This window comes from Salmo trutta, chromosome 32 (assembly GCF_901001165.1).
Source record: "Salmo trutta chromosome 32, fSalTru1.1, whole genome shotgun sequence".
Lineage (NCBI taxonomy): Eukaryota > Metazoa > Chordata > Actinopteri > Salmoniformes > Salmonidae > Salmo > Salmo trutta.
Genome location: NC_042988.1, coordinates 33,095,062 through 33,118,941, shown reverse-complemented (window position 1 = coordinate 33,118,941; position 23,880 = coordinate 33,095,062). Strand labels below are relative to the sequence as shown.

Genomic DNA, 23,880 nt, shown 5'->3' with positions numbered 1-23,880 from the left:
CAGGGGCACAACCCCCCCACACACATATTCAAAAAAATCATTTTTGTCCCCCTTGCAGTGATATCAGTGAACTGTGATACAAAAAGTTGCAACTGTGTGCTTTAGGACCATGCAGACGCCTCAGAGCATGTCACCCGTCTGGAAGTTGGTGAAATGTAAAAATGTTAAACACCTGGAACAGCTTTTTCCTGCAATCTAGAGCCATAATCATAATGCTTAAATCTATGTAAAAAAATATGTATATTTTTCTGCATATCTAATCACACCTCTTGAGCTGTCAGTAACCTCCTGTGTGGTGGTTATTATTTACCTGTCTGGGCGAGGTGGGACCAGGATTGAAGGAGATTGTTGTAGACGCACAAAAATAAAGCAAAACAATTACAATACTTTGTTGTAGAGGTGCCATAGGATCAGTAATCTTATAACCATGCATTCCACAATTTTAAAAGGAGGACATTTCTACCATTTACAGAGTCTTCAATGAAGTATTGGTTGTCTTTGATGATTGTATTAGTCATATTAGAATGAATGTATTTGTGCAGCTCCTCAGACCCTTAACTTTATATCACTGACTAGATAGTGTGTGTGTGTGTGCACGTGCGTCTGTCTGTCTGTCTGTCTGTCTGTCTGTCTGTCTGTCTGTCTGTCTGTCTGTCTGTCTGTCTGTCTGTCTGCATGTATGTATGTATGTATGTGAGAGCAAGAGAGGGAGAGAGACAGGCAGAGAGAAAGAGAAAGATAGATGTACCACAGCTAAAGGGTTGTTCTTATGCACGACGCAGAACGGAGTGCCTGGACACAGCCCTTAGCCCCTTAGCCGTGGTATATTGGCCATATACCACATACCCCTGAGGTGCCATATTGGTATTATAACCAGGTTAACAATGTAATTAGAACAGTAAAAAGCCAGTTTATTCTCGCCCTCACCCTCAAAGCTGTATTTTCCTATTCTCTCTTCAACCCTCCTCTGTCTGCCTGGCACGAGGGTGAGAAACCAGATGACTGAGAAACTATGAATCTATGAAGCCACGACAACTCATAGATCAACTGTGTTCTGTCCTGCCCAGAAACAACCTATAAAACCAGCCAGGTTGCTCACGATTGCCTGCGAAATGTGAAGTCCGTCCAGGTAAGCCGGACGTCGTTAGAAGACCTTAATTAAAACTGTCCGCAAGGGGCAATGGTGAGTGCTATTACCATCATGTAGGCTTGGGTTTTGCTTGGGCAATGTGGATGGGGATGGGGATGGCCGTGTTCGATCCAACTGCTAGGTTTTAAGCTTATCCCAAACCTTAACCCTTACCTTAACCATTCGGAATGAATGCCTGAACTTAAACTTCTTAGGGCTAGGCGTCCCGTCATATTAAACATCTAGTTACATACAAGTGTCTTATATCGGTTAAAAGTTTAAATTCTTATTAATCTAACTGCATTGTCCGATTTACAATAGGCCTTACAGTGAAAGCATGCCATGCGATTGTTTGAGGATGGCGCCCCACATCAACATATTTTTCAACCAGCACAGGATTCCTAAAATTACAAATAGCGATTAAATAATCACTTACTTTTTGAAAATCTTCCTCTGACTTGCAATCCAAAGGGTCCCAGCTATAACATGCATGGTCGTTTTGTTAGATAAAATCCTTCTTTATATCCCAAAAAGTCAGTTTAGTTGGCGCCATCGATTTGAGAAATCCACTCGTTCAACATGCAGACAAAGGAATCCAAAAAGCTACCAATAAACTTTGTTAAAACAAGCCAAACTATGTTTCTATTTAATCCTCAGGTACCCTAAAATGTAATTAAACAATAATATTTCAAACAGAAAGAAGTATGTTCAATAGAAAAGTAAAATTAGCAAGTGTGCATCCTCTTCGTCGTGCGCCCACAGACTGATTTCCAACTGTGACTGCCAGTACCAAAACTCTAAATTCTTCCTCGTTTGGGAAGAAACAAGCCTGAAACCTTGAACAAAGACTGTTGACATCTAGTGGAAGCCATAGGAATTGCAATCTGGGAGCTGGAATTGCGTAGGACCAATAGGCAGTTTACTTTGGGCACGTCAGTCAGACAGGAAGTGGAGAAAAATAGACCCTAGCCTGAAGAAGTTTTAACTGTGGAGTTCCTTTTGTTTTAACCCTATCCCAACCTTAACCCTAAACTTAACCATTCGGAATTAATGCATAAACTTAACCTTAAAAATCTGACGTTTATAGACAAACGTTGGATTCTGCAGTAAGACTGTGAGAGCTTGTTGTATAAAACACATCTCTGTTATTTTCTGTCCACTGAACATTCACACACACATTACACACACACACACACGTGTGCACACAAACATACACACATATCAATGCACAAACACTGTGTGGCCCTTAGTCCTCAGGCAAAACATGTATTCATCTATCCACATTGGGTGAAACTAAGCCAGAGGGCAAAATACACAAAACATTTCCTTTGAAGGATTCAGTGTGACATGGCCTCATAAATCGTGTATTAAATGCATTTTATATCTGATGAATGGTAGAAATATAGCTCCATCTCTCATATTTCATATCTCATTGTAGGCTATTACCCTCTCAAAGTTGTCCACTGGCCTCTGGAGGGCAGCACACTCAAGCCGGTCACCCGTGATACAAGTCAGTACTCGACGTTCATTCATCTCTGAGGATGTTGGGAGATGACGTGGAAACCAGCCACTAGAGGCAACAGTGAGCTCTGTTACCTTCAAGCATCTGCCTCCGGTTCCAAAGGTTGCATGTTCGAATCCAGGGATAGAAAGTTGTTTTAGATTTTTTTTTAGAGAAGCCTATCCCAAACCTTAAACCTTACCTTAATCTTTCGGAGTTAACCAACAAGGCTCGTAATTGAACAATTTTATTCGTATTTACAGATGGCATACAAGTTTGTTATTAAGGCACATGAAAGTTCACATGTTCAGGAAGGCATTTCTGGCCAAAAAACACATTTTGATAGTTCAAACAACTCTCCTGTGAAGTCGTGACTTGCGACATAAGCCTAGTTTCCTGAATCGGATCACAAATATGATTTTCTGCAAAAAGCAGTGTTATTCAATACATTTAGTAATTGCTTGCTTTTCTAAAGTATATCAACCTTGCCAGCAGGTATGTAAGACAAGCTAGCTACTCCAACTTTATTGATAGCCTGAAATGGCTTCTTGGTAGCTAGTTAAGAGGTTGGAAGACTGGGAACCTATCTGGGCTAGCTTAAGCCACTTCATTAAATTGCTAGTTGGCTAGTAGTATTACAAAGAAACAACAACCAAAAATGCAACTAAGAAATTAAATACTTGTTTCATTTAAATGTTGTATTTATTTGAAACAGGACAAATCTGCCCCCTATGGGCATGATGCCTCTGCTGGCTAGTCTTTAGTTGACTGAGGTAACTGGCAAGGTAACTGTGGTTTGACTTAACAGAAGAAAAATAAATAAACTGGTGTTTATTCCCAGTGCTGAGCTAGTAGCGTAACTGACATGTAATGTTAGCTAATGTTTCATCCTCTATCGACTGAGAGAAATTAATTTAGCTAGCTAGTGTGAGAGAAAAATTATGTATTTACCTGATTTGTTTAATATTAATAGTTAACAATTATATGCTTAACAATAGTAAGACATTTCTATTTTACCAATGCTGTGCTTCTGAGAAAGGATGATTCCTTTTTGCTCCCCGCAGCTGGTCTGGGTGTGTAGTCAAGTACATGGGATAGAGATACACTTGAGGAACAGTTGAGACTACCTGCCACCTGGGGTTGGCAAGTAGCCTAGTGGTTAGAGTGTTGGGCCAGTAACTGAAAGGTTGCTAGATTGAATCCCAGAGCTGAGGTAAAAATCTTTCTGCCCCTGAACAAGGCAGTTAACCCACTGTTCCTAGGCTGTCATTGTAAATAAGAATTTGTTCTTAACTGACTTGTCTAGTTTAATAAAAAAAAATAAAAAAAATAGACCTGTATTGTTTCCAAACATCTTTGCTTCTGAGTAACTTCGTCACATGGCATAAGACAAAGAGCCTCTGAGAGTGACCACAGTTCTTCAGTCCACCCTGCTCTTTTGCTATCTTTCAAAGGCACAGCTGTGTGGTGATATGAAGAGAACAGGGGCTGGCTTGAGCATCAGTGACAATTCTATCAGCAGAAAGGAGTTATCTTTCTGGAGTTATCACTTGTTTGTGCGCTATGACCTCACACACCCAATGCACATAGCCACAAGAAGAACACAAGGTAGCTTATGATGCCCCGATCTGCCGGGGAGGGGTGGAACCAACCCTAACTAAGCAGTTTTGGTGTTTCTATATAAACCCCTTGCGTTTCTGTATTACCTGCAGGTGGTTGTTGACCAGCTCCATTATTGCAATAATTAATCAATATTAAAGATTGATTGTTTGAAGAAATTGAAAGTCTCTTCGCCCCTACTTGATTAGAATTTCTATGACACTAGCTAGTAGCTACCACAGCCAGTTCAGCTCTAGCCTCTAGCCATCTTTCAGATTTTGCTATAATAATAGACACCTCATATCACTATTGTTAGGTTGCGTCAATCTAATCTGGTATCAGGACAGAGTGTGACGCGGAGTCACTGAATATATTCTATGTTTTTTATTTTGGTCAAGCGGTAAATGGTAAATGCAATCTTCGTATATATGGGTTCACTGTAACACCTCGCAGGGCAAACAGAGAACTAACTGTTCAAACACAAAGTTCTTCTTTAATACTCTGACAGAGATAGGCCCGCTCTGAGCGGGAACTATCAGAGTAGAGGCTGAGCGCGGTTTAAACTTGCTCAACCTATCGTGGGCGCACAGGCTGGTCCCAGCCCCTAGGCACATTCTTGTTGTCAGGCGAAGTTGTTGTGCAGATCATCTTCTTGCTTACACCCCAGAGACTGCAACCCTAGGCTCAGTTCCTGTTTTCACACTTCAGTTTTTCTAGTCCTAACTGGTGCCTTGCACATACATGTGGTTACAGCTCGCAGAACATTTCCTTGCATATGTCGACAGTCTAAGCTTGACAACAACCTTACAGTGAGTCACTTTGTGCTTTGCTCAACTTCCTTTTGCAGCAACAGCTTAAGCACACGCCTGAATAGGAAGCATACACATACTATTGAAATGATTAATCAGACACTTGCTAGATAAAACACACTTATAAAACCTTAACTTGTAAAACCTTATTCCCACACTATCTAACAGCTGTTGTGTGTATGGAAATGTTGTTTTGTAGCCTATGTTTTGTCCCGTTTCAACAGAAGTAATTCTTGGATAGCTTTCACCAGTTGATGTACCGTTCGAGAGATCTAGCCAAATGCTGGCTAACGTTAGCTATCTAGCTCACTAACGTTAACTATTCTTTTCACCTCAATCCCACTAGACCGGAATCAAACAAGATGTAACCAGCGGCTAAACAATTGAAGACTGATATGTGAGTTTTTATTAGAGTCAGTATATGGTAATGTAACGATATTGATCTGTCAGTTTCCCCAGCTAATTCCCTACTTTTCACACTGACCGCAATAAACAGCACGACAGGCTTCACTGTCATTGTGCACAAAACTATGCTAATCTTGTCTTAGCAGGATCAGATGTTGACCAGTGGTGGAAAAAGTACCCAACTGTCATACTTGAGTAAAAGTAAAGATACCTTAATAGAAAATGACTCAAGTACGAGTAAAATTCTACTTAAGTAAACGTCTAAAAGTATTTGGTTTAAAATATACTTAAGTATCAAAAGTAAAAGTATAAATAATTTCAAATTCCTTGTATTAAGCAAACCAGATGGCACCATTTTTTTGTTTTTTTTAATTTACGGAAAGCCAGGGGCACAATCCAACACTCAGACATAATTTACAAACAAAGCATTTGTGTTTAGTGAGTCCGCCAGATCAGAGGTAGTAGGGATGACCAGGGATGTTCGGTTGATAAGTGTGTGAATTTGAGTATTTTCCTGATCTGCTAAGCATACAAAATGTAACAAGTACTTTTGTGTGTCAAGAAGTGGAGTAAAAAGTACTATATTTTCTTAAGGAATGTAGTGAAGTAAAAGTAAAAGTAGTCAAAAATATAAATAGTAAAGTACAGGTACCTAAAAAAAACGACTTAAGCAGTACTTTAAAGTATTTTTACTTAAGTACTTTACACCCCTGATGGTGACAGGTGTCCCAGCAGGGTCAGACAGCCAGGGAAGACCAGTCTAGAGAGCTCAGGTGAATTTATCACTTGTCACAATATATGGATACAAAGTTTCTTTTTGATGATGTTTGGTATGGTTACATAAGACAAAAGGTTATGTAACCATGGTTGGTCGGGTGGATGGGTTGACGTATAATGCAAACATCTAGTTACTTAGCATTTTAGCTAATTAGCAACTTTGCAACTACGTATTCTTTTTATCAACTTTGCAAATACTTAGCATGTTAGCTAACCCTTCCCCTAACCTTAAATACACTATAACATTTTCTAGCATGAGAGCTACTTTCAAACAATGAAATATGTCTTGAGCTACAGATTTCTTTCTAGCTTTCAAATAGGAAATGTTTTATCTTATCCTCTCCCCTGGGTCCTTAGTGTACAAGAGAAAGTTGTGCACTATGTTTTCTGTCAATATACCTGGTAAAATAATTAATAAACAACCCCAGTGGGGGGGACTATAAAAATCAGTGATTTTACGCCCCAAAATTCAGTTTTATATTTCCCCCCCAGTTGTATTTTTCCTGGTTTTAGATTACAATTGTTCATAGAGAAACAATACAAGTGGATGTCATGTTCTGAGTCCATGTCAACTCTTAAATCATATTGCGCATCTGGCCCTTTAATTGCACATCTAGCAAGTGAGGAATGTGCAGTCTAATGTGCCAGTCTTGAGTGATGGTTCTGTTCTGCTGCTGCTGCCGCTAATTTCGTGGCAAAGTTTGCAAATAAGAAATAATCGATACAAATGATATACTTCCTCATTATATAATTCTGACAGGTAAGCCTACTTTGCAATTAACATTTAATTGAGAAGGTTTTGGGAAACACACAAGATGGTTATCACATCAACTGGCTACACACGGAGTGAGAAACGCGCGCACCACAGACAGGCAGGGGCAATATAGCTGGAAATTCATGTTAAAATATTGTGTTAGGTTTTGCTTTTTAAGCCAATAGTGGCTAACCAGGGATGGGGTAATGTCAATGTTGTGTTGATTAGATAGTAGCTGGGAGCTTGCGGGTTTTGATACTTGTGAGATTTGTTTAACACAGTTTGTGGTGCATAACGTGAAAATTGCATGTACTTCGAGAATTGTTTGGCGAGCTACAGTACTGTAGTGTACCTGTTGGCTGTAGTGTACTTGTACAGCTATTGCAATGTTTTGACCAATTGGTAGGCTATATTTTATAGGTCACATTAAGAAGATAACAATGCATACTTTTTTTGTGTTCAACCAATGTGGTAGAACAGAAGGAGTGAGTACAACTAAAGTATGACGTTTGAGCGTTGTTGTTCTGTAAAACAATCCAGAGAGAAAGTGTTGCTGTTTTAAAGCTAATTTCCTCCAATTCTACACATATTGCCATGGGGAAGAAAGAAAAACGTTTCGTTTTTTAGCTAATCTCATGCTGTTTTACACATTTCGTAATGAGGCTAAGAGAATTTTACATTTTTAAGCTAATTTCCTGCAATTCTGACTCATGTCCGTTCTAGACGTATATTTAAATAAAAAAGTAAACAAACATGCCCACAGTCATCAAGCTAAGTAAGAGATCATTATTAAATATGTTTAACCCAATTAGTCCCACCGTAACGCCGGCGCATTTAAAAAAAACTTCTAACACATTTTAAACATTGTGTGTTTGAGCTACAGATTTCTGGGTTGAACCATTAGATTTGTCTATTTCTTCCGCAGATACCAACCATTAGTCGGTGTGATTAACGGAGGCTGAGCTAGAGCGGGATTTGTGAAAAAGGGCGGATCCCTAAAGAGACTATCATGCCAAATACTGTCCCCGTGTCACAACGGGATTCGAAAAGCTATTAGCGTCCGTTTCTTATATTAACAGTGTGATAACCTAATGCGTTGAGTTTATTACAAAAACGTCTGTAGAGTCCAAATGGTTTGAGCTATAAACTATTAAAAGATATATATGCAAATATGAGACTCTCATAAACATGTTTTGCTGTGACACGCACAAGCTATACAAGTCATTATAGTATCTGGGATCTACATCTGTTTATATTAGTTACTATGCTGTTACTAAGCATGGATGTATTACGGCAGTGTTACGTTACTACACCTAATAGGAAATGCACATGCGCACTATTGTGCCAGGGGCTGTAGGGCACGAGAGGTTTTGACTAAACGAAAACGAACTACTCCTGTCTCCTGCCTGGTCATTTCTCCACAACACAAATATTACAGTCATAGTGATGGGTCGTTCGCGAACGAGTCGCTCCGGCTCTTGTAGGTGAACGTTGGGAGCCGGCTCGCATATCATAAGACTCCCGTCTCCTGCCTGGTCATTTCTCCACAACACAAATATTACAGTGGCGACGAGGTGATTAAACTTCTTAAACGGACATTGCTTGAAGGGAAGAATGTTGCGTTAGTAATGAAACTCAAAATAATTATGTAATTCGTCAGTTGTAGAAAAGGCTAAGCACTGCTAGTAGGTACAGTATTCAAGTAGCAAGACTATTGGAGTCCAGAATAGCGACACTGCCCTCTGCTGGTTAAATCAAAAAAGATGTCATTGAACCCATTGAAATTAGGCGATCTCAGTGGAGAAATATTGTCAAAGAAAGGAAGAAGAAACGTAACACGGTGTGTACATTATTACAAATGAGTGCAGTGAATGAAGTAATTGCAGAAACGTCTGAAGTGAAGAATTAGATGAAAATTCAGAAAATTAAGGAATACAAAGAATGAGGAAACTGAACAATTAACTGTGAAAATGGCAACCATTGGTCGAGTACCAGAGTTTGAGGCTACAAAAGAGGATTTTGATTCCTATTTAGAGCATTTTGAGCGTTGGCTGGCTGCAAATGAAATCAAAGATGAAAAGAAAGCAGATGTATTTCTCAGTGTTTTGGGTCCAACTGAGTATGGATTGCTGAAAGGTCTCATTGAACCAATAAAAGCAGTGGAGTTGACTGAAACTCTTTCAAGGCATTTCAAGCCTAAGCAAATTCTCATTGCAGAACGTTTCAGATTTTACCAACGTCACCAGAGTCAAACACCGTGGCTGACTACATCCTTGCTTTGCAAGTACACTGCTCAAAAAAAATAAAGGGAACACTTAAACAACACAATGTAACTCCATGTCAATCACACTTCTGTGAAATCAAACTGTCCACTTAGGAAGCAACACTGATTGACAATAAATTTCACATGCTGTTGTGCAAATGGAATAGACAACAGGTGGAAATTATAGGCAATAAGCAAGACACCCCCAATAAAGGAGTGGTTCTGCAGGTGGTGACCACAGACCACTTCTCAGTTCCTATGCTTCCTGGCTGATGTTTTGGTCACTTTTGAATGCTTGCGGTGCTTTCACTCTAGTGGTAGCATGAGACGGAGTCTACAACCCACACAAGTGGCTCAGGTAGTGCAGCTCATCCAGGATGGCACATCAATGCGAGCTGTGGCAAGAAGGTTAGCTGTGTCTGTCAGCGTAGTGTCCAGAGCATGGAGGCGCTACCAGGAGACAGGCCAGTACATCAGGAGACGTGGAGGGGGCCATAGGAGGGCAACAACCCAGCAGCAGGACCGCTACCTCTGCCTTTGTGCAAGGAGGAGCAGGAGGAGCACTGCCAGAGCCCTGCAAAATGACCTCCAGCAGACCACAAATGTGCATGTGTCTGCTCAAACGGTCAGAAACAGACTCCATGAGGGTGGTATGAGGGCCCGACGTCCACAGGTGGGGGTTGTGCTTACAGCCCAACACCGTGCAGGACGTTTGGCATTTGCCAGAGAACACCAAGATTGGAAAATTCGCCACTGGCGCCCTGTGCTCTTCACAGATGAAAGCAGGTTCACACTGAGCACGTGACAGACGTGACAGAGTCTGGAGACGCCGTGGAGAACGTTCTGCTGCCTGCAACATCCTCCAGCGTGACAGGTTTGGCGGTGGGTCAGTCATGGTGTGGGGTGGCATTTCTTTGGGGGGCCGCACACCCCTCCATGTGCTCGCCAGAGGTAGCCTGACTGCCATTAGGTACCGAGATGAGATCCTCAGACCCCTTGTGAGACCATATGCTGGTGCGGTTGGCCCTGGGTTCCTCCTAATGCAAGACAATGCTAGACCTCATGTGGCTGGAGTGTATCAGCAGTTCCTGCAAGAGGAAGGCATTGATGCTATGGACTGGCCCGCCCGTTCCCCAGACCTGAATCCAATTGAGCACATCTGGGACATCATGTCTCGCTCCATCCACCAACGCCACGTTGCACCACAGACTGTCCAGGAGTTGGCGGATGCTTTAGTCCAGGTCTGGGAGGAGATCCCTCAGGAGACCATCCGCCACCTCATCAGGAGCATGCCCAAGCGTTGTAGGGAGGTCATACAGGCACGTGGAGGCCACACACACTACTGAGCCTCATTTTGACTTGTTTTAAGGACATTACATCAAAGTTGGATCAGCTTGTAGTGTGGTTTTCCACTTTAATTTTGAGTGTGACTCCAAATCCAGACCTCCATGGGTTGATAAATTGGATTTCCATTGATTCATTTTTGTGTGATTTTGTTGTCAGCACATTCAACTATGTAAAGAAAAAAGTATTTAATAAGATTATTTCTTTCATTCAGATCTAGGATGTGTTATTTTAGTGTTCCCTTTATTTTTTTGAGCAGTGTACATGTGAGTTTGCACAATTTCTTGATGATGCTCTTCGAGACAAGTTTGTATGTGGTCTCACAGGTGAAGCATATCACAGAAGGCTTCTGTCAGAGAAGGACCTGACCTTTAGGAAAGCCTGTGATATCGCACTTGGACTCGAGCTTGCCCACAGGGATACTATTGAGCTATCGGGACATGCAGAACGTCAGAAAGGTGTTCACAAGGTCAGTGATGCACGTGGTGAAAAAGGCTCACAAAAGTCACACTTTTCTCAGTCCTGTCCTCAAGGTTACACAAGAACAAAGCAGCCCACATCTCAAAGGTCTAAGCCAAGTTGCTACAGATGTGGGGGAGATAATCATCAGCACAGTGAATGTCGATTCCAAAATGAAAAGTGCCACAATTGTGGAAAGGTTGGACATTTACAGAGAGTGTGTAAAGCTCCAAAATGCACAGCAAGGGCACACAAGGTGTCAGACGCAGCACATGAAGAGGAGGTACAACTGAAACAGTATTGGAACTGTTCACAGTGTACACAGCTCAACAACAAAAAGATGGAATCTATCTCAGCATGGAGTTAGCGGGAAAACCAGTACAAATGAAGCTGGACACCGGAACGTCTGTATCTCTGGTTCCAGAGAGACTCTACAAAGAAAAACTGAAAGAGTGTCCTCTTCAGCCAGCGTCCATCTGCCTTTCTTCATACACTGGTGACACTGTTCCTGTGTTAGGGCAGATCCAGGTACCAGTCCGGCATGAGGGGAAGGAGTGGACGCTACCGCTTGTCATTGTTAAAGGAGAAAAATCTGCCTTGCTAGGCAGAAACTGGCTACAAAAGTTCAAGTTGAACTGGGGAGAAATCTTCAGTCTGAGAAATGACAAACCAGTGAGTCAGGCTACACTCACTAACATGCTGGAGAATGTGGCAGCTAATTTCTGCATTACCAAATGAGGAGAGTTAAACACACCAGTCTGAGTTAACTACATCTTTAATACTTAACATACTTTTGCAAAAGTTCTTGACCTTCAATAATGCACTCTCTCGAATGAACCATTGAACAAGGTGATTACACAATGGCTACAGGGATCTTTTATAGCAACAATACACCCCCTTCAACGTACATTGACAAACCACAGATACTTAGTAACAGTTCACAAAGGTTAAGTTTTGTATGACAGATATCCATAAAACACATCAGACAGTAACTGCTATGTCAACAGGGTTCATTGTATAGCCCAGTATCTGGTCCCCTTAGAACTGTCCCTCCCTGGTACGGTATTGAACAAAAACACAATTTCATCCAATGGCATATATCAATTGTCAACTCTAGATACTCCCATCTCAAGCAAACCCCCTCTTGACCCTACTCCTGGACAGGCTCACTCGGGAGTGAGCCTCTAGGCCATATATTATCACAGGATAAGTGCGAGATCTAAGAGAGGACATACAAGGGTCCATTTACTGCCATAATCCTCCCCACAATAAAGAAAAGGAGGGAGTGACTTGCTCACAGACACTGTGGAGACAAGTCATTGGTTCCCCATTAATCACGCCATCCCTTCACATGGTTTAAGAATAGGTAAAGACACATTCCCATGACGACAAGTCTGACCTCTCCCCTCTCTGGGCCCCAAGTGTCTGAGCCCCAGCTAAGGTAGACGTGCAACGGAAAAGACACCAGAGTCCAATGGACACTTTCTAATGACAAGTACCTCAAATAAGCATATTATACTAATAAAACACCTTAATTATCTATGTTACCCATCTAATTCTGATTCGTCCACGACAAGAAGCACAAAGAACTTTTCAAAGATGGCTACGGCGAAATACAAGACTTCACAGCAAAAGTCAGTGCAAGAAGGAACCAAGCCTATCTTTCACAAACCACGTCCAGTTCCCTATGCTCTTAAGGAAGCAGTAGAGAAGGAACTGGACCGCCTACAGAAGAATAACATAATCACGAAAGTAGCGAGGAGCGACTGGGCCGCTCCGATCGTTGTAGTCCCAAAGAAAGACAAGACCGTCAGAATGCGCAGAGACTACAAGGTCACAGTAAATCACTGCATACTACCAGAGGAATATCCACTACCAAACGCTGAAGATCTGTTTGCCACTCTAGCTGGTGGGAAAGTTTTCAGTAAGCTGGACCTGGCATTCGCTTATCAGCAACTGAAGCTGGATCCGGAGTCAGAACAGTATCTGACCATCAATACACACAAGGGGCTATTCAGATTCAATCGCTTGGCCTATGGAATCTCAACAGCTCCAGCGATATTCCAACACACAATGGATCAGATTTTGGACAGTATAGACAACGTTGTGTGCTTCATGGACGACATCCTCGTGTCAGCACCAACCATTGGAGAGCACCTTGTAGTGCTGGACAAAGTGATGTCAAGACTGGAGAAATACGGAGTGAGAATGAAACGCAGCAAGTGTGAGTTCCTCCAGGCCTCAGTGGAGTATCTCGGATACAAGATTGATGCACAAGGCCTGCACCCAACCAACAGCAAGGTGGAAGCAATCGTAAACGCACCAGCACCCACAAATATCTCAGAGCGGAGGTCATTTTTGGAGCTCCTGAACTATTACGGAAAATTTGTGGCAAACTTGTCCACATTGTTGCATCCGCTTCACCAACTGCTGCAGGCCGATACAAGGTGGAATTGGTCCCCACAATGCGAAGAAGCATTCAAGACTTGCAAACAGCGTCTGCTAAAGAGCAAGTGGCTTGCCCACTACAACACAGAGATTGTTTTTTAAAAAGAAAATTATTTCACCTTTATTTAACCAGGTAGGCAAGTTGAGAACAAGTTCTCATTTACAACTGCGACCTGGCCAAGATAAAGCAAAGCAGTGTGACACAGACAACAACACAGAGGCCTGGACTAGACTCAAGGTTCAGTCTGTGCCCACCCACCAAAGGCTTCCCCGGTTCCTGTTTACTTACCGTAACACACCACACACAGTAACGGAATGTACACCAGCTGAACTGTTTCTGAAACGCCAACCACGTACCCGCCTGACATTGTTGAAACCAGACTTATCAAGCACTGTGGCAAAGCACCAGCTACAGCAGAAGAAAGCTCATGACATACACTCAAAGACTGTCAGAGAATTCAAAGAGGGAGAGAGGGTGATGGTACGTGATTTCAGACACCCCAAGCGCTTGTGGAACTCAGGTGTGATCTTGCAACGCAGAGGACCTTTGACTTACCAAGTCCAAATTGGTCATCGCCAGGTCAACGTTCATGTGGATCATCTGCTACGGTCCAACACCCCAGCAGAGACATGCCGAGAGAACAAGAACAATAACGACCCCCAGGACTATTCTCCTGACTGTGGACGTACGGGAGAGACAGAGCCTGACCTTCCACCTGAACCTGGCCCACCACCGGAAGCCCAGGAGGAGTGGAGATATCCTATTCAACAGCGAAGGGCACCTCAAAAGCTTGACCTGTGAGTTGAGCTGTTTAAGGAGGTAACAGTGTCACGTCCTGACCAGTAATAGGGGTTATTTGTTATTATAGTTTGGTCAGGACGTGGCAGGAGGTGTTTGTTTCATGTGGTTTGGGCTATGTATTTAGGTAGAGGGGTGTTTGGTTTATGTGGTTCGGGGTTTGTTAGTCTATGTTCTATGTTAGTATATTTTCTATGTTCTATCTAGTCTTTTGTATTTCTATGTGTAGTTAATTGGGGTTGGACCTTCAATTGGAGGCAGCTGGTTATTGTTGCCTCTGATTGAGGGTCCTATATTTAGGAGTTTGTATTTCATGGGGTTTTGTGGGAGATTGTTGCTGTGTATAGCTTTGTGCCTTACCGGCCTGTTCTTTGTCATCGTGTTTTTTTGTATACGTGTTTGTTTTGGTTTTCCTTCTTTGTCCTTAAATAAAAGAAGATGAGTATACATTTTCTCGTTGTGTTTTGGTCTAAACCCTACGACACCCGTGACAAACAGACAGTAAAACAAACGAACACTTTAATATGTCCTAGATAAAAGAAAAGAAAAAGGACATTACCTGGGTTAGTTATTAGGACACAAACTCCATCTTCGGGGCAGAATAATCCCCTCTATTTGTGCTGGGCTCTGAAAAGTCTGCTTCAACCCAGTAGTTGAAAAAATGTTTAAGAATGCGTTGTTCAGATATTGCATTAGTAGTTCCCTAACATATTTACCTTGTTCTCTGGGAGTTAAACACTATGGGGGAGGAGTGTAGTATCTGGGATCTACATCTGTTTATATTAGTTACTATGCTGTTACTAAGCATGGATGTATTACGGCAGTGTTACGTTACTACATCTAATAGGAAATGCACATGCGCACTATTGTGCCGGGGGCTGTAGGGCACGAGAGGTTTTGACTAAACGAAAACGAACTACTCCTGTCTCCTGCCTGGTCATTTCTCCACAACACAAATATTACAGTCATAGTGATGGGTCGTTCACGAACGAGTCGCTCTTGTAGGTGAACGTTGGGAGCCGGCTCGCATATCATAAGATATGAATCATAAAACGATTTAAATGAATATAATTAACTAATTCAAAAAACGAAAAAATAAATAAATTAATATAGGCCTAAATGCTCAAGCGCACACATTCGTTCTGACTGTCTGCTCAGACTAACGGCCTCACCCATTGTTCCTGTCAATCAAACACACAGTGTCAACCAATGAACCAAAGACGCGTGAGGGAGGGCCGAGCCAACTCACTCACAGTCACACACTTAGCAGCCGAGGAGAGAGGAAGGACAGCTGTGAAACTACAGCTGGAAAATGAGTCGGAAGCACAGTAGCATTTGGATGCATTTTAATAATGTAGACAATGTTAGAGCACAGTGTAGAATTTGCTAAAACAAAATCTCATATAAAGCCGGTTCAACGCAAAACCTACACCGGCATATGCGAACTGTGCACCCAACTGTCCACAGGTGTTTATATACATTAAAAAAGTATACTTTAAATGCAAATGTTTAATAGCATTCTTTTTCATAACAAACCAATGCATGTTTAAATACATTGTGGTTAAGGTAGAGTATGATTTAATTTAATAATTTAATTAGAATTGTTTTAACACCAATCATAGTCAAACTATCGCAAACTGTTTGACTTGAAAAAATACAAAACCGTTTGGGAGCCAAAAGAGCCGTCTCTATTTGGTGAGCTGAGCCGAACGAGCCGGCTCACTGAACAGAGCTGGAATGCCCATCACTAATACAAGAGTCGTTAGAAGAAGGTAAGGTGTTCTTCTACATAGAAGATAATAGGAAATCTTATTGTTCTAATTGCAGCCCCGGTTGCCCTGGAAAAAAATTGTAAAATACTTTATTGTGAGGCTAAATACAAGGGATGGACATGCAGATAAATGAGTCAGATAAATGAAAAGTCGATTTTTGCAGGGGTCTTTGGAGTGATAGGGTTAAGTGTTTGATAAGGTAATTCAATAAGCTGTGACTTTGTAGATACAGTGCCTTCAGAAAGTATTCAGACCCATTGACCTTTTCCACATTTTGTTATGTTACAGCCTTATTCATAAATTGATTAAAACAAGTATAATCCTCAGCAATCTACACACAATACCCCATAATGACAAAGCGAAAATAGGTTTTTAGAAAATGTTGCACATTTATTAAAGATAAAAAAACAGAAATACCACAATCCTGTCTTGGAGCTCTACGGAAAATTCCTTCGACCTCATGGCTTTGTTTTTGTTTTGACATGCACTGTCAACCCTGGGACCTTATGTGTGCCTTTCCAAATCATGTCCATTCAATTGAATTTACCACAGGCGGACTCAAATCAAGTTGTAGAATGAACCTACGATCCTGTCTCATCACTGCAACTCCCCAATGTGCTCAGGAGAGGCGAAGGTTGAGTCATGCATACTCCGAAACATGACCCGCGAAGCTGCGCTGCTTCTTAACACCCGCTTGCTTAACCCAGAAGCCAGCTGCACCAATGTGTTGAAGGAAATACGTTCAACTGATGACCAAACTCAGCTTGCAGGCGCCCTGCCCGTGCGATGAGTCGAGTAAAGCTCCCCGGCCAAACCCTCCCCTAACCCGGACTACGTTGGGCAATTGTGTGCCGCCCTATGGGACCCCGGTCACGGCCGGCTGTGACACAGCCTGGGATCAAACCCCAGACTGCAGTGACGCCTCGACACTGTGATGCAGTGCCTTAGATCACTGCGCCACTCAGGAGTCAATCTTGAGCAACCCGGATTGATTTATAGCTCTTTAACTAATTTGTCTTATTTAATTTAACAGTAATTTCTTGTTTCATTTACTATTCATAGGGTAGCATCATGGACGACTATGTGAAAAGGAAGTTACAAGAATGGGTACTCAGTGAGTACATTGACAACTTTAAAGGTAAGGTAATTGGATATCACATAATAAATATAGGCTTCAAAATATGCACTTCAAATAAAGCAGGACCCACATAATAAATACCCTCCACTAATACATTGCCAATCGAAACATGATAAACACACAACTGTTTAATAGTTCTGGCCATGTAAGCCTACTTACCATTCCAAACTAGTTAACAGAACTTACTGACAATACATTTACAGTAGCTAACTTTGATGGAAACCACACAAAACTGGATACAAAAGGCCTCATTGATCAATATTTCGCAGAACACACTTGATCACAAATCATTGTATGAGACATTTCATGAATATTTCAAATGTAATGAATATTTAACCACTTTTTAACCTCATATTCATTAAATCAAGGAACATACCAGTGTGTACATAAATTATGTGAAAACATAATTTACTATGATGTAATCTGGAGTTGTATGAATCAAGCGTCTCAGAGTAGGAATGCTGATTTAGGATCAGTTTTGCCTTTTAGATCACAATGAGTTATCACATGGACATGGAGACCTGATCCTAGATCAGCACTCCTACTCTGAGACACTTCATACATACTGTACATCCCCAGGTGTCATTTTCTGAAATTACTGCACCCCTGTCTGCCCTAATTAGACTGCAGACTCCACCCTATTTTAATATGATTCCATTTCATAATTGTACTTTTAGGTCAACAAATTTCAGAAACAAATTTCAAGCTCCTACTTGGTGAAGAAAAAGCTCAGGAGACCTTGATTCCACCTTGGGGACCAAGGCTTCAATTCAAAAAGAAACTTGGAGAATTATGTAACAACGAGGTATGTAACAAGCTATTTTATAGATTCAAGATGGCATAAGGTGGCTTTGTTGAGCCTATATGACCAAGTATTTTAAGGGATATGAATTAAGTTATTTAAGTCATTTCTGTCAAGTTAAATTTGTGCAAACTACAAGGGTTAATGCAAGATTTTGGTAATTTAGCCCCAAGTTTTGCAAAACATTTCTAAGTAACAGTAGCGCAATGCCTGGAAGTCTATCAGAAAATGCTATCTTTAACAATTTTCCCAAATACAGTAGCATACACATCTCAAACTAAAGATTTCTATGACAAAAATATATATAAATAAGGTATTTGAATTAACTTGTTGATGATTATATTTGGTTGTTTTTCAGATTGAGCCCTCAACCAGTAAGATGCTCTCTCCCTGTGCTACCTCTACTCCAGGTACAAAAGCTATTGAGCACATATATTGTGAATATATGTGTTTGTTTATCATTGCATTGTATTATTATTAAAAATATATATAACTGTGCCTTGTGTGTGATATAGCCCTTTACAAATTAAATAAATGAATATTATTATTGTTATTATTATTATTACACTTATTATCCTTATTATATTGCTTAATATGATTAACTATTACAAATATAAAACATATGTGAAATAGATCAAATTGTAAAATCCTATTTCCCATGTAAATTAGCCTTTGAGTGATCAAAACATCACCCCTAATATATTTTCCCAATTAGAATGCTCAGAATTGGAGTGTACCCTTTCTCTCATCTTTAACCATCAGTAAGGCTGTTGGACAGACCACATGGGCGGGGGGATAATATTCAGAAGCTCTCCTAGGTTGCGATTGACAATAAGATGCTGTGATGTTGCATCTTGCCCCAATAAGCCAGTAGTTAGGCTATCTGTCTGAACTCAGATTTTTGACACAGCGGAGGAAGCCAGTCATTTTCTAATCTAACTTTATTGATGTACAAGTAACAGTCATTTTTCATATTTTGATCACCCCTTGAACTGATTCATCCAAACATCATCCAATTTGATGTAAAACAATGGTTTTGACTGTTGAGGACCTTAAATGCATGCCAATACTGAATAATACCAATATTACTGGCATAGCAACTACTGCACACACATACTGTACACACACAATATTTAATCCATGTCAATATTGTTGAACTGTTGATTTTCAGGCAAAAGGAACACTGATGAGGCTAATCCACCAATAGCCAAACGGCTTTGTGGCACTTCATTGGGAAGAGCAGGTAGGGGGCTACTAATTATTTGCATATTAAATGTTGAAGTACCATACCATTTTTAGATATTGTCTTACATTCTAAGCTTCAAGAGAACCTTTTTCCAGTGTGGTTTTTCTCCTACTTTTAGAGTAATCTATTTTTGGTTCCATTAGAAGGTTTGTAATGTTTGTTTACTCTGCCTGGAATAGATGACATGACAAAGGGAAAACAGATCATGAAACGGGTCAAAGGCAAACTCCAAAGCAAACCTGCCGATCAGCAAAGTTCATTGAAGTACAAAGAATTCCTTAGGCAAGTATTTCTAGTGGGGAACAGTGAATTGCATGTATACAGTATATTACCTAAATCATTTAAATTATTTAAATTGAGGAGAACAATAACATTTTCTTTCACTTCTAACAGCCATAAAATCAAAGTGTTGGAGACTGACAAAAAAGAGGTAGTGGGTGTATTTGGGAAGACTGGGGCTGGTAAAAGCTCTTTGATTAACAGAATCTTGGATCAGGGAAATTTACTGCCCTCTGGAGATGTCAGTGCATGCACCTCAGTCATGATTCAGGTGGAGGCTAACATGACCAGGGACGGAAAATACACTGCAGAGATTGAGTTCATTACGAAAGAGGTAATAATCTGTGTTTCATATGCCTTTATTTAAAGGTTGAGTACATCATTTTAGAAGCTTGCAGAATGCATTACCTACCAACAACAGCTTCAAGCAAGATTTGGTTGGGGGCCCCTACACCTTGCAGGCAAAACATTTGTATTTTATTTTACCATAGCTGCTGGTTGTAAAATTGATCAAAATAGGACCTTTTTTTGTATGGGTGGATTGTTTGCCCCTCACTAGACATCAAGAATGGGACTTATTTGGGATTTGGGGGAAAATGCTTTTCAATCTGTACTAACAACGTCCCCTTCTCTGCCAAAGCGTCTTCAAATAGTTTTGCCCTCGAAGCAAATTGTGCATCTTCCTCCACAAACAAGACACACTTCATTTCTGTTGGTGTTGTTTGATGGAGTTGTCCAAATAACCAGTGATGCTAAACCACCATACCTAAAGATGTACTCTCCCCTATCTCACCCTGAGCTTGATATGATGACATACATTGCATTAATGTAACAGTCAGTCAAGAGAGACTATACTGCCCCTCAATATCTTTACTTGGCTCTGATGTTGAGTCTATTCTCCCTCTCCAAAAAATGACTATTTTTGTTTAATTTTACTATTTTATTTGAAAACAATTACACAAAAATGATTTGATATGGATAATGATTTGATATCAAGATGTCTATCCTGGGTCTTTAAACATGCCATTTTATAGGTTAAACATAATGTTCAAAGTGTTTTTGTTTTTCTCCCAATGAATTCCCTGTGTATTTTAGATTTTCTATACATGAAGGGACATATTCACGTCTTGCATATAGCTTTTGTGAAGAAAGCATTTTTTCATGTATTTGACTTATATTCACTAGGAATGGGAAGAGGAGCTTCAGTCCATCTTAGCAGAGAGAAAATCAGAGGAGGGAAATGATGACGAGAAGGAGGACAGTGATGGCGACACAGATGAATATGAAGATGCTGATAAGATCTATGCATTGTACAGAGAAGATGGAAATGAGGCATCTGTGAACAATCTGATGGACAGCAGGCACTTTAAATCAATTCCAGAGTTTCTCTCAGGAAAAAAGAAAGAATTTAAAACATCTCAGGTAGGTATATTAGATTGTAATGATATAAAACCATACATCTTTGTAAGGAAGATAATACAAAATGCCTTAAAAGTTATTTTGTCACAGGTACCAGCTTGTGACCAGTCTTCCCGAAAGGACTTGTTGCACTTCCCTGCGCTGTAAAATTAGGCTTAGCACACATTTTTATTAGCATATCGCTGGTACAAGAACATTAGTATACTCTGGGGTCTGAAATTATTGACAAAAATGGGCAAAAATGACTATAAAATAAATTATTCAAATACTGAGATATATTGTATGCTCAAACGAATTAGGAAATTATATTATTTTATACTAATATAATTGCTCAGAGAAATGTTTTTTCTCAAAAAATGTTTTATGAATTGGAGAACACATTGGGAGGGTTCATAGACCAATTCTTTCAAATCCTTGATATTTTTTGTCTGCGAAGTACAGTTGAAGTCGGAAGTTTACATACACCTTAGCCAAATACATTTGAACTCAGTTTTTCCACAATTCCTGACATTTAATCCTAGTAAAAATTCCCTGTCTTAGGTCAGATAGTATCACCACTTTATTTTAAGAATGTGAAATGTCAGAATAATAGTAGAGAGGATGATTTATTTCAGCTTTTATTTATTTCATCACATTCCCAGTGGGTCAGAAGTTTACATACACTCAATTAGTATTTGGTAGCATTGCCTTTTAAATTGTTTAACTTGGGTCAAACGTTTCAGGTAGCCATCCACATCCTTCCCACAATAAGTTAGGTGAATTTTGGCCCATTCCTCCTGACAGAGCTGGTGTAACTGAGTCAGGTTTGTAGGCCTCCTTGCTCGCACACGCTTTTTCAGTTCTGCCCACAAATGTTCTATAGGATTGAGGTCAGGGCTTTGTGATGGCCACTCTAATACCTTGACTTTGTTGTCCTTAAGCCATTTTGCCACAACTTTGGAAGTATGCTTGGGGTCATTGTCCATTTGGAAGACCCATTTGCTTTAACTTCCTGACTAACGTCTTGAGATGTTGCTTCAATATATCCAGATAATTTTCCTACCTCATGATGCCATCTATTTTGTGAAGTGCACCAGTCCCTCCTGCAGCAAAGCACCCCCACAACATGATGCTGCCACCCCCGTGCTTCACGGTTGGGATGGTGTTCTTCGGCTTGCAAGCCTCTCCCTTTTTCCTCCAAACATAACGATGATCATTATGGCCAAACAGTTTTATTTTTGTTAAATCAGACCAGCGGTTTTGGAGCAGTGGCTTCTTCCTTGCTGAGCGGCCTTTCAGGTTATGTCGATGAACGTGGTTCTTTTTATTTTTTTATTTCACCTTTATTTAACCAGGTAGGCTAGTTGAGAACAAGTTCTCATTTGCAACTGCGACCTGGCCAAGATAAAGCATAGCAATTCGACACATACAACAACACAGAGTTACACATGGAATAAACAAAACATACAGCCAATATTACAGTAGAAAAAAATAAAACAAAAAGTATATATACAGTGAGTGCAAATGAGGTAAGATAAGGGAGTTAAGGCAATAAATAGGCCATGGTGGCGAAGTAATTACAATATAGCAATTAAACACTGGAATGGTAGATATGCAGAAGATGAATGTGCAAGTAGAGATACTGGGGTGCAAAGGAGCAAGATAAATAAATAAATACAGTATGGGGATGAGGTAGATAGATGGGCTGTTTACAGATGGGTTATGTACAGGTGCAGTGATATGTGAGCTGCTCTGACAGCTGGTGCTTAAAGCTAGTATGGGAGATATGAGTCTCCAGCTTCAGCGATTTTTGCAGTTCGTTTCAGTCATTGGCAGCAGAGAACTGGAAGGAAAGGCGACCAAAGGAGAAATTGGCTTTGGGGGTGACCAGTGAGATATACCTGCTGGAGCGCGTGCTACGAGTGGGTGCTGCTATGGTGACCAGTGAGCTGAGATAAGGCGGGGCTTTACCTAGCAGAGACTTGTAGATAACCTGTAGCCAGTGAGTTTGGCAACGAGTATGAAGCGAGGGCCAACCAACGAGAGCGTACAGTTCGCAGTGGTGGGTAGTATATGGGGCTTTGGTGACAAAACGGATGGCACTGTGATAGACTGCATCCAATTTGCTGAGTAGAGTGTTGGAGGCTATTTTGTAAATGACATTGCCGAAGTCAAGGATCGGTAGGATGGTCAGTTTTACGAGGGTATGTTTGGCAGCATGAGTGAAGGATGCTTTGTTGCGATGTAGGAAGCCGATTCTAGATGTAATTTTGGATTGGAGATGCTTAATGTGAGTCTGGAAGGAGAGTTTACAGTCTAACCAGACACCTAGGTAACCAGACACCTTTGTAGTTGTCCACGTATTCTAAGTCAGAGCCGTCCAGAGTAGTGATGCTGGATGGGCGGGCAGATGCGGGCAGTGATTGATTGAATAGCATGCATTTAGTTTTACTTGCATTTAAGAGCAGTTGGAGGCCACGGAAGGAGAGTTGTATGGCATTGAAGCTCGTCTGGAGGTTAGTTAACACAGTGTCCAAAGAGGTGCCAGAAGTATACAGAATGGTGTCGTCTGCGTAGAGGTGGATCAGAGAATCACCAGCAGCAAGAGCGACATCATTGATGTATACAGAGAAGAGAGTCGGCCCGCGAATTGAACCCTGTGGCACCCCCATAGAGACTGCCAGAGGTCCGGACAGCAGGCCCTCTGATTTGACACACTGAACTCTATCAGAGAAGTAGTTGGTGAACCAGGCGAGGCAATCATTTGAGAAACCAAGGCTGTCGAGTCTGCCAATAAGAATGTGGTGATTGACAGAGTCGAAAGCCTTGGCCAGGTCGATGAATACGGCTGCACAGTAATGTCTCTTATCGATGGCGGTTATGATATCGTTTAGGACCTTGAGCGTGGCTGAGGTGCACCCATTACCAGCTCTGAAACCAGATTGCATAGCGGAGAAG

The 23,880-nt window shown here is 41.0% G+C and overlaps 1 protein-coding gene across 4 annotated transcripts in view; it reads left to right on the top strand.

Moving 5' to 3' along the window:
• The window catches only part of LOC115171753 (nuclear GTPase SLIP-GC), a 54,351-nt gene that overhangs the window by 13,881 nt on the left and 16,590 nt on the right, over nt 1-23,880 (top strand). For 2 of the 4 annotated variants that reach the window (XM_029728867.1, XM_029728864.1), the window contains exons 1-8: nt 6,841-6,980; nt 17,122-17,197; nt 17,875-18,002; nt 18,358-18,409; nt 19,171-19,242; nt 19,425-19,527; nt 19,639-19,858; nt 20,710-20,946. In XM_029728867.1, coding sequence (XP_029584727.1) covers nt 17,131-17,197; nt 17,875-18,002; nt 18,358-18,409; nt 19,171-19,242; nt 19,425-19,527; nt 19,639-19,858; nt 20,710-20,946 — 879 coding nt within the window. In that variant the 5' untranslated portion in view covers nt 6,841-6,980; nt 17,122-17,130. Of the gene's footprint in view, nt 1-5,416; nt 5,436-6,840; nt 6,981-17,121; nt 17,198-17,874; nt 18,003-18,357; nt 18,410-19,170; nt 19,243-19,424; nt 19,528-19,638; nt 19,859-20,709; nt 20,947-23,880 lie in introns of those variants that run through there. The other 2 variants (XM_029728866.1, XM_029728865.1) reach the window with 2 other exon arrangements.